Source organism: Oratosquilla oratoria, chromosome 29, assembly GCF_046742065.1.
Source record: "Oratosquilla oratoria isolate Oo_2021 chromosome 29, ASM4674206v1, whole genome shotgun sequence".
In the NCBI taxonomy this organism is placed as follows: Eukaryota; Metazoa; Arthropoda; class Malacostraca; order Stomatopoda; family Squillidae; genus Oratosquilla; species Oratosquilla oratoria.
Window position 1 is genome coordinate 34,660,451 of NC_134805.1, and position 14,389 is coordinate 34,674,839.

At 38.8% G+C, this 14,389-nt stretch overlaps 1 protein-coding gene across 1 annotated transcript in view; it reads right to left on the reverse strand.

The window, feature by feature from the left end:
- LOC143040710 (uncharacterized) overlaps nucleotides 1-577 on the reverse strand; it is a 4,207-nt gene extending 3,630 nt beyond the window's left edge. The window contains exon 1 of the mRNA XM_076212054.1: nucleotides 472-577. Within this exon, the coding sequence (XP_076068169.1) occupies nucleotides 472-475 (4 nt within the window). The 5' untranslated portion in view covers nucleotides 476-577. The remainder of the gene's footprint in view (nucleotides 1-471) is intronic.
- Between the last annotated feature and the right edge of the window lie 13,812 nt (nucleotides 578-14,389).

Below are 14,389 nucleotides of genomic sequence, written 5' to 3' on the forward strand. Positions count from 1 at the left end.
GTGCGTGCAGATATTCTGTGGTAATAGATAACTAATTAATTCTTCTTCCCCAGCTGCGCTCACTCCACTGAACACTTGTAGATTTTTTCCACTCCGTAATGACAGACTGCCGAAGACTAAGTGGACCCATTGGGAGACCTAAGTGTTAATGTACGTAATTGCCAGTAGGCCAAAATTGCTATGGTAAAAAAAAAAGAGGAAATATGAAAAACTTCAGGATTTCCACGCAAATTCTGACATTTGTGTTTGGGAGATAATATCAATAGAAAAAGAAAAAAATCGTGTGGATGAGATGTTTCAGGGCTGAATGGAATCACACGGCAGCAGAACATATAAAAGCAAGTCAGAAAAACGCACCGTTAAAGGATCCAATAAGAATTCGATTCTTTGCTTTCGATTTTGCTCCTATGTCAGTTGGGTTCCGAAATCAGGGGGAAAAAAGTCTTAAATGTATCAATTTTCTATACATACCCATAGAAGAACTGCTACCTCGATGTTTTAGTAAGCAAAAAAATTAATGTTCAGTCATCCAAGAGCAAATCACTCTTCGTGTCGAACGCCAGCAGATGACAGATTCACTGAATCTCCGACTGGACAGGGAGAGAACTTGCGCAGTGACGTCATACACATGCGCATACACACACACACACACATACACACACACACACACACACACACACACTCACACACACACAATGTATGTATGTATGTATGTATGTATGTATGTATGCATGTATGTATATATATATATATATATATATATACATATATATACATATATATACATATATATATATATATGTGTGTGTGTGTGTGTGTGTGTGTGTGTGTTTATGCATACACACACACACACACACACACACACACACACACACACACACACTATATATATATATGTATATATATATATATATGTGTGTGTATTTACCTAGTTGTATTTACCTAGTTGTATTTTACGGGAAGGGGAGCTATGCTCGTGGGGTCCCGTCTTCATATCTCATTTTATCTAAACTATTTTTAAATTCATGTATTGTTTTTGCACACACCACTTTCTCATCTAACTTGTTCCAACTGTCTATTGCTCTGTGAGGAAAGCTGTTCTTTTTAAAATCTCTTCTATAGCTGTCTTTTTTTATTTTCTTTCCGTGTCCTCTTGTATTTCTGTCATCCCATTTTATCAGATTCTCTCTATCAGTAATTTCTATGCCTTTCATGATTCTGTAAATAGCTATCAAATCTCCTCTCTCTCTTCTTTGCTCTAGTGTCTGTAGTTTAAGTTTTTGTAGTCTCTCTTCATATGATAGTTTTGAGAGTGTTGGTGCCAGTTTTGTAATTGCTCTTTGTATTCTTTCAAGTTTTTTTATACATTTTTTTGTACTTGGTGACCATATCGTTGCTGCATATTCCAGTCTTGGTCTTATCAGGGTGATTAGGATTTTCCTCACCATTTCTTCATCCAGGTATGTAAATGCCACTTTGATTGTTCTTATTAAATTATAAGTTTCTCCAAAAATCTTATTTATATGTTTCTCAGGTGACATATTATTCATAACAATGACTCCCAGGTCCTTCTCATTTTCTACTTTTTTTATTCCTTCTTCTCCCAAATTATATGATCCTGTTATTCTGTTTTTGCTTTTTCCAAATTCCATTATACTACACTTTTTTGTATTGAACTCCATCTCCCACTTCCTACTCCATTCTTGTACTTTATTTAGATCTCTCTGTAGTGATTCACAATCTTCTTCAGTTTTCACTCTTTTCAGTAATTTTGCATCATCTGCAAAGAAGCTCATATAGCTTTCAATTCCTTCATCCATATCATTAATATATATAGCAAACATTATTGGGGCCAGAACTGTTCCCTGCGGGACACCGCTTATTACTTCATTCCATTTTGAGTCCTGATCTCTTATCACTACTCTCATTTTTCTTTCTTGCAAAAAGTCTTCCATCCAATTTAGCAATTTACCTTGTATTCCTCCTTCATATTCTAATTTCTTAAGCAACTTCTTATGTGGTACTTTGTCAAAAGCTTTTTTTAGGTCTAGAAATGCACAATCAGCCCATCCATCTCTTTCTTGTATTATATCTATTAGCCTTGAATAGAAACATATTAAATTGGTGACGCATGATCGTCCTTGTCTGAATCCAAATTGCCTTGGATTTAGTACGTTGTTTTTTTCCAAGTATTTTACCCATCTACTTTTGATAATTCTTTCACATATTTTTGCTATTGTACTTGTTAGAGAGACTGGTCTATAGTTGGTAGGTTCTTCTTTATTTCCTCCTTTATATATAGGTACTATATTTGCTTTTTTCCAATCTTCTGGAACTTTTCCTTCTTTTAAGGAACTGCTTATTATGCTATGTATTTTGTCTGCCAGTTCATTCCTGCATTCTTTCAGAATCCAGTTTGCTATTTCATCTGGCCCATGCGATTTTCTGACATCAAAATTACCCAAGTGTGTCAATATTTCATTCTTTGTTACTTCTATTTCTTCCATAGGGGGGACTTTTTCCTTCCACTCAATCTCTTCAGGTTGTATATTTTCCCTTGTAAACACTGATTTAAAATGTTTGTTCATAATTTCTGCCATTTCCATTTCCTCAGTGTATTCAACTCCTCCTTGTCTTAATTTCTCTAAGTCTTGTTTGTTTTTCAGTTTATTGTTTACAAATCTGTAGAATAGTTTTGGTTGATCTTTACACTTTTCTATAACATCTTTTTCATATTTTCTTTTTTCCTCTCTGCACTTTTGTACATATTCATTTCTATAACCAGTATATATTTTCCATTTTTCAGGTCTTCTGTCTTTTTTCCATCTGGTCCAGGCTTTGTCTCTTTTGTTGTACCAGCATTTTACATATTCTTTTTCTTGTTTTTGTCTTGGGACATACTTTTCCACTCCTTTTTTGTAAATTTTTGTCAAAATATTCCATTTCTCTTCCACTGTTGTTTCTTCTTTGTATATTTCTTCCCAGTTTTCTTGTTGGAAGAATTCTCTTATTTTATCAAAGTTTGTTTTTTCATACATCATTCTTCCTTTTCTATATTGTTCATTTCTTTTCATATATTTTTCTTCATTAAGTTCCAGTTCAATCAATATGTGGTCACTTTTACCTATTGGTGTTTTATATTCAATCTTGTCCACTATTCTAGGTTCAGATGTAATTATTAAGTCTAGCCTCGATGGTTCTTCTTCATTTCTATACCTAGTGTTCTCTTGTATCCATTGTGTCATTGAATGGTCAGTAATCATCTCAAGTAGAGCATTTCCCCATGAGTCATCACCACTCTTTACTGTCATTTCTTCCCAGCAGATTTCTTTGCAATTAAAGTCGCCCATCATAACTATTCTTCCTCCGTCTTCCATTATTTTAGTTAATGCTATCTTTGTGTCCTCTAACATACTTTTATGTTCACTCTCCTCCCATGAGGCTGTTTTCGGAGGCACATAATTGATCACAAATTTTCTGCTCTTCTTATCTCGGTCTTCCACTTCTATCATAATCATCTCTACTGTATTCTTTCCATATATGACACCTTTCACGTTTATATCCTTCTTAGTCAGGAACATAACTCCACCCCCTTGTTTTTTCTCTCTGTTTCTAATCCAATAATTGTATGTATCATGTCCTACACTGTTGGGTGGTAGTGGGCCTTTTAATTTTGTTTCTACAATTCCCATTATGTCCGGTTCTTTTTCTTTCAAATAATCATTCAGTTCATTCAATCCTGTTATCAATCCATCTATATTTGTGTAAGACACTCTTAGTTTTCTGCCACTTCCATTGTATTCTCTGTTTCCCTTATGTTTTTCTTTAGTATGTCGAACTGCTTTATTTTCATGTTCACTACTCTCCAATAGAATCTCTCTTTCTCTGACTCCGTTCTTTCCTCGTTTTTTGCCTTAGCTTAAATTCTTTTCTGCTTTTCTGCCTCTCTTTCCTCCTTATTCATTTCTCTTTTTATCCATACCTTTTTATATTGATCATTTGTTGCTAGTTTCCCTGTCTTGGATAGAATTTTCTCTGCCATTGTTTGTGACCTGAATTTAATCTTAATTGGTCTGGTCTTATCTGTACTATATTTTCCGAGTCTGAATTTTTCCTCAATTTCCTTTATAATTTCTGGTTCATCTTCCTGGACTAATTTTAATAAACTGCTTACTCTTTCATTTTCCTCCTTGATTCTTGCGGTTCTATCTGGGTTATGTTTCTCTTCCATTCCTAATATAATTATACATTTCTTTTTGTCAGCTAATTCTCTTACTATATTCTCCTTCTGTCTCATCACTTTAATAACTGAGTCTTCATTATGTTCTTTCAATTGCTGTTTGACTATGTCAGTGAATGAAACCTTATTCCCTTCTTGAGTTATTCTCCAATTTTTAGCTTCTGTAGCTATTTTCTCTCTGTTTTCATTACTATTCTTCTTCAATTTCTCATTCTCCTCCTTTACATTTCCTAACTGTCTCTTTAGGTCCTCTATTTCTTCAGTTAAGTTTCTGTTAGCCTTCTCTAGTTGTTCCAACCTTTCAATTCTCTGGAAAATGGAGTCTACGTTACCTAACTTACGCTCCAAGTCCTCGATCACCTTATCAACTCTCTCCTCTAGTCTTATCAGTCGGGGGGGGGGGGGTTGTGTCCCCCCCACCCTCTTTAAATCCCTGGAACATATTCTCGTCACTTTCTTCTGTATTGCTCCTCTCTATACTTCTAATCTTTACATTTTTATTAGACATGTCATCCTCACTCAGTCTTTTGTTTACCTTCCGCTTGTCTGGCTGGGCCAAGTCTACTCCCTCCTCATTTCCTTCCATTTCCCTCAGTAATCCCTCCCCTTTTCCTCTTTCCCTACTTTCCCACTACTCCACGAGCAATTTCCCCCCCACCCTGCAAAAACACTAGGCACTTTTCTTTGCGTTGGGATCCACAGACTTCAGTTTTCTTCAGAACGTCATCCAAGCCGTCCATTCGCTGAAGTGTGTGTGTGTGTGTGTGTGTGTGTGTGTGTGTGTGTGTGTGTGTGTGTGTGTGTGTGTGTGTGTGTGTGTGTGTATACATATTACTTATCCCTTTATTTACAAAGGATTACAAAAGAGGAACATGCCGACAGGAGACCTTTTGGTCTAAACTAGGTCGGATGCGAAAAAAATATATGATAATGATAAACAAAAGAAAAATAAATAAAAATACAATGATATGAATAATAATATAAATAATAATAAATTAAATAAATAAATGCACAAGCAAGATAAATAAATGCATAGATAAAATAAATAAATAAATGCATAAGAAGATAAATTCATTCTGAAAAAATAAATAATACAAGACGAGCACCATATAAAGAAAACGTCAACAAAGACTATATTCCCAAAGCACAGTTTCACTATTTTTGTCCTCCACAGTAGCTATGGCGCGCTGGTGGCGTAATCGTAAGCGTACTGATCTCGTATTCGCTTAGTTTTGGGTTCGAATCCCGCACTCTTCTCCGATTCCCAGCAGTGACTGTTACCTGATCCAAAAGTCCCCAAAGTGTATCAAGGGGGCAAAGGTGACGGTTTCAGTCACAGCTACTCAGCGCCTCCTGGCGTAGGTTCCTCACGTGCTCCTTAGGGAGTACAGGGATGTTATTAAAGAATGACAGTGTATTGAAGACATCAAAATGAGTATGATATTTTATTGCACGATACGACTATGTTAAGTAGTGTGAGGGTAACATTGCGCAATATCCTGCCCGTGTACTTCCTCCCCTCATCCCGTCAACATGTCAAAGAATGAGCGACAATTTTTACTGGAAATAGGGTTTTAAACGATCAATTGTTATTGTGTACCATCAGTGCCCGCCATGATGTTTCTCTAAAATTCTTCGTTCAACTAACGATATTATGTAATAATATGGAGCTATGTAGGGAGAAACAAGTATTGCACAATAAAACTGAGTCAATATATTGTGTCAGTAATATTGATCGTGTAGGACTGGCGGAAGTCTATGTGTGACCAGTTCAGCCCCGCCCATAAGTCAGAGAATTCCAGAAAACCAACAAACTTGCATATCAGAAAACAAATAGCCCACTTACACGATCAAACGAAAAATCAAACAATGTACTTTAAAGTGTCACATGTAATGTAAAAGGCCTCACAAGACAACGGGCGATGACCGTGGTAGCCAATCAAAATGATCCTTTCGTTTTGACGTCATAACGGTAACTTAGTTTATGAATGTCGACATATGTATTGAGCTAATAGACCGGCTGCAGGAGAAGGGAACAGGCTGCTCACAGAATTTTTTTCAAAATTGATTTGGGCGTTTAGTTCAACAGTAAGTGTGATGCGAGTGTTCTATGAAACTTAGTGTTTGTGATACAAGAAATGTATTCGCATTGTTAGTGATGTACTGATGTGTAAATTTCATTTCTGTGTATTCAAAAAGACAGTGTGTAATTGTGATACGCCGATGTTTTAGTAACCTGTGGCAACCGATGTGTGTGTGTTAGTGTCCAGATATTTGTAACTAGTTATGGATAACTAGATTTTCTGATAAGCAAAACTCGAAGAGAGTAACGGAACTGAGGGACGCAAGTTGATTTTTTTTTTCTTAATTATAGTTTATAATAATTAGTTTGAAGTCCCCAACAAACCACGAAAAAGGTCGTTAAAATGTTGACTACGTTAAACTAGGAAATCGATACCCATACAGAGTGATATGCGAAAAACTATCGATGATATACGAAAACGAGTGTTCATTGACGCACCATGCAACGGTTTAAGGATGGCGTGATGGACGAAACCTGTTGACAAGTGGAAATTTCTCGACGACGTTCATCAAGTGGAGAACAAGGTCCGAAGCTTTGCCATTGGATCAGTCCTACGTAATGTAAGTACTGAAACAGCTGCGCACAGCTTCACACATTTATCACTTCATATGCGATTTCCTTTACACCAAACACGCAGCAGCCAGCATAAACTGAACCACGCACGATCGACTTTTTTTTTATTTATACGTATTTCACATATTTTGATGATTGTTACTGAACTGTGCAAACATCAGTCATAAGAGGCAATTTCCAAAAATAATCTGGTCGATCGTGTATGGGTCCAGAAACACTTCCAGGTAACAGCGCTGGAGCACCAACCCCGGACAGGGTAAGTACAGTTTTAAATGAGTTCTACTAACACCTTCGTACTGTTTGCTAACCAAGAAATAATGGAAAGCTAAGGGTGCAGTTAAGGTACCAGTAAGCGAACAAATGTTGATCGTGGTTACGTAAATGTTCAGTGGGGACGGGTGTTCCCAAGTTTCGATCGATACCCTTCATATCGGTGTCCGACCTTTGGCTACTTGACGGTTCTGTATAAGCCCGAACGTCACCATGTTGAATAGGTGACTTGGTAAACAGGAGACGGCGCAACAATCGAAGGCTTTCGTCTGATTAGGAAACGACAGACTAGACCAGATTTCATGCAATACTTACCACGGGCTGGCTCTCTCTCTCCTCTGTCTCTGTCTCTCTCTCTCTCTCTCTGGCTCTCTCTCTCTCTGGCTCTCTCTCTCTCTGGCTCTCTCTCTCTCTGGCTCTCTCTCTCTCTGGCTCTCTCTCTCTGGCTCTCTCTCTCTGGCTCTCTCTCTCTCTCTCTCTCTCTCTCTCTCTCTCTCTCTCTCTCTCTCTCTCTCTCTCTCTCTCTCAGGCGCACGTGCTAGCACACACTCTGCCCACCAAAGTCGGTGTGCCGACATGCAGTGCAAAGATGTTAAAATGTCGGCTGTAGGAAGGACTCGAACTAGGATTGTAGACCTGACGGTCGAGAGCGCTACCCCTGCACCATAATGCCAGACGGAGAAACCTCTGCGTGTAATTTGGATAAGTATAGAGATGTTTTTTACGTTTATTTCGTATAAATGTCTATATCCTGGTGATCCTCGTCATGGGAACTGTTCCAGTTGGATTGTGAGCCCGTCAGTTGAATGGGTACCTGCGATTCAGATTTTTTTTTTCTCTCTTTATAGGCTGCCCATGAACTTCGCCATGCTCAGAGATTCCGTCAGCAATAGTGTCTGCATTTTCAGGTCCTGGAGGGGCTAACACACTATCTCAAGAACGGAATAAGGATCTTTTACCTTCGATCAATTTTCCTCCACTTAACAAGCTGGCGACCTGCTGCTTCCGCCTGCCCATATCCAAGACTTGGGCTCCATCGGGAGATGATGCCAATGGCTCTACCACTAACGTAGAAGAAAAGAAAATTGGGTAATTTAGCTTCGCCTTCCCTGCCTCTCAAATGCTAAGATCTACTACAGCTGTTTAATTTGAAAAGGATTTCAAATTACTGTTGCCAAATGGCAATTTTATACAGTCGATTTTTTTTTTTTTTTTTTTTTTTTTTTACTAGCTTTCACAAATCATGGTAGTGGTAGTTGGATGTAACAGTTGCTACTTCACGTGTGACTGGAAACTCGCAGCCCACGGTGGCTGGAAAATCCTCGTATAGATTTGAGATGGAATAGTGCCTGTATGAGATTTTCACCGAAAAAGTGGATACTTTAAATTGGATATGCACCTACCCTTCACTTAATTTACACTCGTTCGAAAATTAATATCCACGTGACCAAGTTGCTTAAACACGGCAAAGGAAACATGGACTGTGAATGAAACGTTTCGTCAACTGACTTTTTTAAAGGAATGAGGCATACTGGACTATGCGTATATATAAACTCTGCACGTTCATTCCTTTGAAAAAGTCGTAGACGAAACGTCGGGAATAAACGCTTCACTTCCAGCCCATGTTTCCTTTACACTCGTTCATTATCCATCCAACACCCACTTGTCCCTTCTATCTTAGCTCCCTACGGATGAAAGGTCACCCCGGTCCACCCTCGGCTTGGGTTGGAAGTAATGCATCAAGAGCCTCAACCACCCTAGCAGGGCCTGACACCCGAAGTTGGTTTACCAAACCTACCTCACCTAAAGGAGTGAATAGTATTACACACCTAATCCAAATAGTGTCGCATCTCCAAACAATTTAATAAAGAACTCGATGTTTGGCATATTTGGTTCCTTTGCAGAGCATAAATTGTAAAATACCTGCAGGATGTTTTTCCTCACATGTGGGATTTTGTCCTCTGGGAATTGTCCGTACCCCGGTTTTACCCCTGTTGCCGACGAGCCTATCGAAATAAACAAGAAGCCTTTATTGATATGACATTTCGCTTGTTACATCCTTTTCAAATGTATAGTCCCAATGCACATAACTGAGATTAAATAAAAGGAATGGGGGAGGAAGGGAGGGTAGTCACCGAATACTCGGAAGGGTTAGAGATAAGGTGGACCAAATGTCTGGGAACAGGAAAGGTTAGGATAAGATAGAACAGTTGACTGGGTGAAGGACATTAGCTCACAACAGAGGAACAAAAGGAAGAAAATAAACGTGAGCAATTGTCTGAGGGTGGACAACGACTTTGAGAGGAAAGAGAGAATTTGGAGGGCAACTAGGGATAGCTTAAAATGTTTGGAAGCAGCCATCATACAAGGAACCATCACAACTGAACAAAATAGGGGCATGTTCAATATCTCGCCCCACCCAATTCCTTTAACATCCATTGTCAACCAAATTTTAATCTATCCTAATTTCCCTCCGAATTCCCTTTTTCCTCTCGAGGTCGTTGTCCACTCCCGGTAGACAAATGTTCGCCCCCATCTTTTCTTCTTCCTTTTGTTTTCCTCGGTTGCGAGTCTCCTTCGCCCAGTCAATAGTTCTATCTTACCCTTAACCTTTCCTGTTCCCGAACATTTGGTCCACCTTCTCCCTAACCTTTCCTGGTATTCAGTGACACCCCCCCCCCCGTTCCTCTTATAATCTCAGCTATGTGTATCATGATTATGTACTTGAAAAAGCTGTATCAAGTGAAACGTCGTACTAAAGGCTTCGTCCTCGTCTGGTGTTTATTTTGATTGTTTACCCCGACTGCCTCATTTGAATCCCTGTTAAATTTCAATTCAGTTTGACACCATAAAATTGTATTATGCAACATGAAGGATTGTTGAAGTGTCACAGATTCTAAGACTATTTCCCAGTGTATTTAATTTGGGTAATTTCAGTTTCATGTATCCTATTAATTCCAGTTTGTTGGAAGAGGGATTTCAACAGTAACAGTTGAATGATTGTGGTATCTTGAACTAAGCTACTCAAACACTTCATTATTGAAATAAAAATGTTGACCTGTAACACATGCAAATATTTGTTTAAAGATATATATTCGTGGCACTTGGAACTTTATTTTTAGATTGTACCATTTGGTCATGATTTGAGTAATGTAGTAATTTCTTCGGATAACAAGTTTTAACATTTAGAATACCTGATGAGCAAAGTCTTGACCCGACAAACCCCCAAAAAAGTTGTACCAATGCGAGAACCACCAAGCTGCATGATGTAATGAATTCATTCGAAAGTAGGCACAGCCTATGCGTGCAAAGTGTTTGCAGCAGTCAGGCACTGCGTCCCTGTGCCATTGGCAATTTTGGTCTTAATCTCTTGATTGAAAATTACTTGTATTAATTCTTGCAAATTTTGGTGTGCAAATAAATGTTACCAAACCTAATTCATCGTTAATACCCTTTAATAAGAACTAGGTATGGCTTCACGAACATAAACAAGAATTGGACTTCCCTGATATTTCAAACGAGGAACCGAGGAACGTTTATTTTATTACAAGGTAATGAAGTCTTATGTACAGTTGAATATATGAACCTTCAACAATCCAAGTGTGTAGTAATTTATATACTATAATTATATATAAACGAGTACTCTTCCTATAGAAGTGTCATATTTACACACGTGACCTAAGTGCACTATGGTACCGAGGAATTCTCGAGTTTATTCAGTTTTGTTTCTTCACATGAGTGACAACATCGTTTGAGGCAGAATCTCAGGGTGCACCGAAGCATAGCATAGCAAAGCTGAGGGGGCAAATCGTTATGAACAAGGTGATCCACACTTAACTGTAAAGGATGAACCCGAAAAAGATGGAATTAATGTTAGTTTATCTCGAGATGTGGAATCTGGTCCATCTTAATTGTTTAATTGCTGGCTTCTGAAGGTCATGAAATTGTCAACTTGTTTTCGATCTTGGGTACACTTGAACTTTCAAGTAAATGTTGCTTGTGATAACTGGTTTGGTAATATAGAGTAGACCATGTTTATATACCAGTTCATGTCTACTGCAGGACATCGTAGATGTTCTGCCCCACACACGGCGAATGACGTATTCAATCCAGTAGACAACGGTCTCTTCAGAAGACATGGGTTGGTCCTTTATGATCATACACTTCCTATTCATATTCTCCTAAAGTCTAGTTTAATACTTTTCATTAAACATTTTTCTTTAGTCACTTAAATGTATCTATTGAATTTATACACCGAATGCTTTTTCCCCACTTACAAGGAAGTCACAAGTTCATTGACGTTCACAAATAGCATCGCATGAAAATAAACACATAATTCGGTGCAAGAGTTTGGTCCCACACACCCATCCCATTACATAAAACAAGTTCCAAATGTAACAAAAGATACTGGAAGCATACAACGCGCATATCGACAATCCATTACGAGCCCCATGCAAAACAAACGTTCCAAAACTGAGCACCGAACTCCCCACTCCACCAAACCCTCTGACATCAGCTATACTGAGATATCCTTTCTATGATAACTACACTGTCTGCATTCTGGCCACCAGCTAGCTTTAGAATGATGGCAATACAGAACATGACTAGACACACATAAGATGCTAAACACCTCGAATTGCATTTCCTCACTCAGCCCTGCCCAGACAAGGACACTATTTCTAGAAGTAACTTGTGGGTCCAACTCATAGATGTTACCTGCAATAGACAAAGCGCAACATATCAATGGATTGAAGTAAAGTGGTAATCGAATCGACATGCTTTTTGCACAATTTAACATACTTAACACATTTATCTTTGCACCTCTTGGATAAAGAGTTTCCATGAACCTCATCAGAGCTTGGGTCAAGAGCAATGCAGTGAGGTATAGTTCCACATGTCCCAACAGTTAGAGATGTTCCCCCACTCCACACTCTTTCATATGGCGACCCCTCCCCTTTCCTCATCCACTCAGAATAATTTATGAAGCGGATGTAGATATGTATTGTTAATTCATTCACTCTTTATCTTCTGTATTCTTCCCTGCTTGACACATTCCACATGTATGCAAAGCTCCCTTCACCCCATCCACCCACCTTGGCGTATTTTTAAAATTATTTGGGGAAACATGACAAAATCTGTCTCCAAATACTTTTGTCATGGGTGTACTGGGACTACAAATTGAGTCTAATATTCATGGTTTGCATGGTTGTGTGGATCAGTCACACCTATTAGTCTGTGCTATCAGTGTTCACTTTTACCACTGAATATAAATGCATTTACCATTATACCTAACAACCTTATCACAATCATGTACAATACCTTGGATCATTTAAAGCTGTTTCTACATATGCTATTTAAGGGCCTTCCGTTAGGTTTTCCCACTTCAAGAGATGCACCCATACCTCACAAGTTCCATGTCCCAAGTTGTGAAACGGGTCTGAGTAGATGGGCATGCCAATAATTGGCACTACACGGTAAACAGATTCTTACACACTGTGGATACCACAATGGCTGATGTAGGGGATGAGCTGCCAAGAACCCATATGTACAAATATGCAAGTTCTACAGTAAATCATAATGAAAAATGGCACATACATTAAAACTGATCAATAATGATACAGTATCATCACGAGGGTTAATGACTGGAGCCTGCATTAAGTAGTCTTGCAAGACGAATGTAGGGGAGAACTGGGTCCCTCCTGCTTGTCATCAAATTCCATCAACATACTCTTATCTGGAAGTGTGACTGTGGGTTTAAGTAACTTTCTGGTAGACCACTGCTCGGTACGATGAAAATCGGCAAGGGGCCGAGAGACGACGGTGACTGGGTTCGTCACTTTATGGGAGACCACTGCTTGGGGAGACGGTAGGGCTGGTGAAGACCGACAGGCAGGAGTATAGGTCCTATTGGAATTGTGTCACATCTTCTAATCACTTGACGCTTCTCTCGGTGTTGTATATATATACACAAATGTATAATCAGTATGATACAATACATAACTTTCAAAATCACGCGAGGGCGTGACAGTCTGACATACAACCTCAACAGTAAAGGCCCTAAGCGGTATATCCAGGAGACTTACAACACTCCCAATCATCAGATTCATTTTAGAGTATAATACCAAAAATATCGACAGAGAGAGTGACAAGCGCCGCCTCTCCCTCTTTGGAGTACCTGTCCATCAAACGTGTGACCTGCCCACAGGCGCGGATAAAAGGTGTGGGGGGGGAGCCAACGCCCCGAGTATGGTACACGTTCATAATCAGTCAGTATTTGAATGTGATGGGGTATGTCGTTTTTGTGTGTTTGAATTATATATGATTTTACATACAATTACGAGCAAAACAGACTTAGGTTTCTGGACCAATCTCCAAGCCAACATTGGGGTTAAAATATCGGTGTGTTTCAAGTATAGGTTATCGGTTCACCCCCTCCCCCCCCTCAAATAACATTCCTGGATCCGCGCCTGCCTGCCCAAATACATAAAAAAGGTGACCTGTCCACGTGATCTGACCTAACCTAATCTAACCTATTTGTGTCATTCTTAGAAGATGTAGGAAGTGTGTATCGCAAGAATAAATGTATGGAAATACAGTCGAACCTCGAAAGCCCGGACTAATTGGGAAGGGTGGTCCGGTCATGCCAAACGTCCGGTAATCGAAAATATCGCCCTGACACCCGTAGATTTCCATAGCGGTATACGTATAGGTAATGTATGATATGGCATAGAAACACATAAGAATAATACTCTAACACTGTAATAATAACAATACTGTAATAATAATGCTATAATACTAATAATTCTGTAATAACTGTAATATAGGCATGTAAATGTACTGTATGTACAGTGTACTGTACTGTATTTTTTATTACGTACACTGTAAATATCGGAAGGTATGTACGCGGGACAGTGGTGGTGGCCAGGGTTGCCGCGTTTTCTACACTGCCGTGTAGAATGGGAGTGTTGCCATACCGGGGCATACATTTTTCTCAGGTGTGTGCAGACTTTCATAGCAAGATATACTTGTCAAACTTTGACAAAATGTTGGTTCTAGTTTTTTTTTTTTTTATTCTTGAATGTATATAAGGCCCCCATGCCCTAACATATTCAGTAAGATATAAAAAAGAAAATTTTATATATTATTATCACTAAAAGAAAGCTGAAACTTTAGCGTAGAATTTTTTTTCTACACGGTAAAAACGTATCTTTTGGGGTATAATA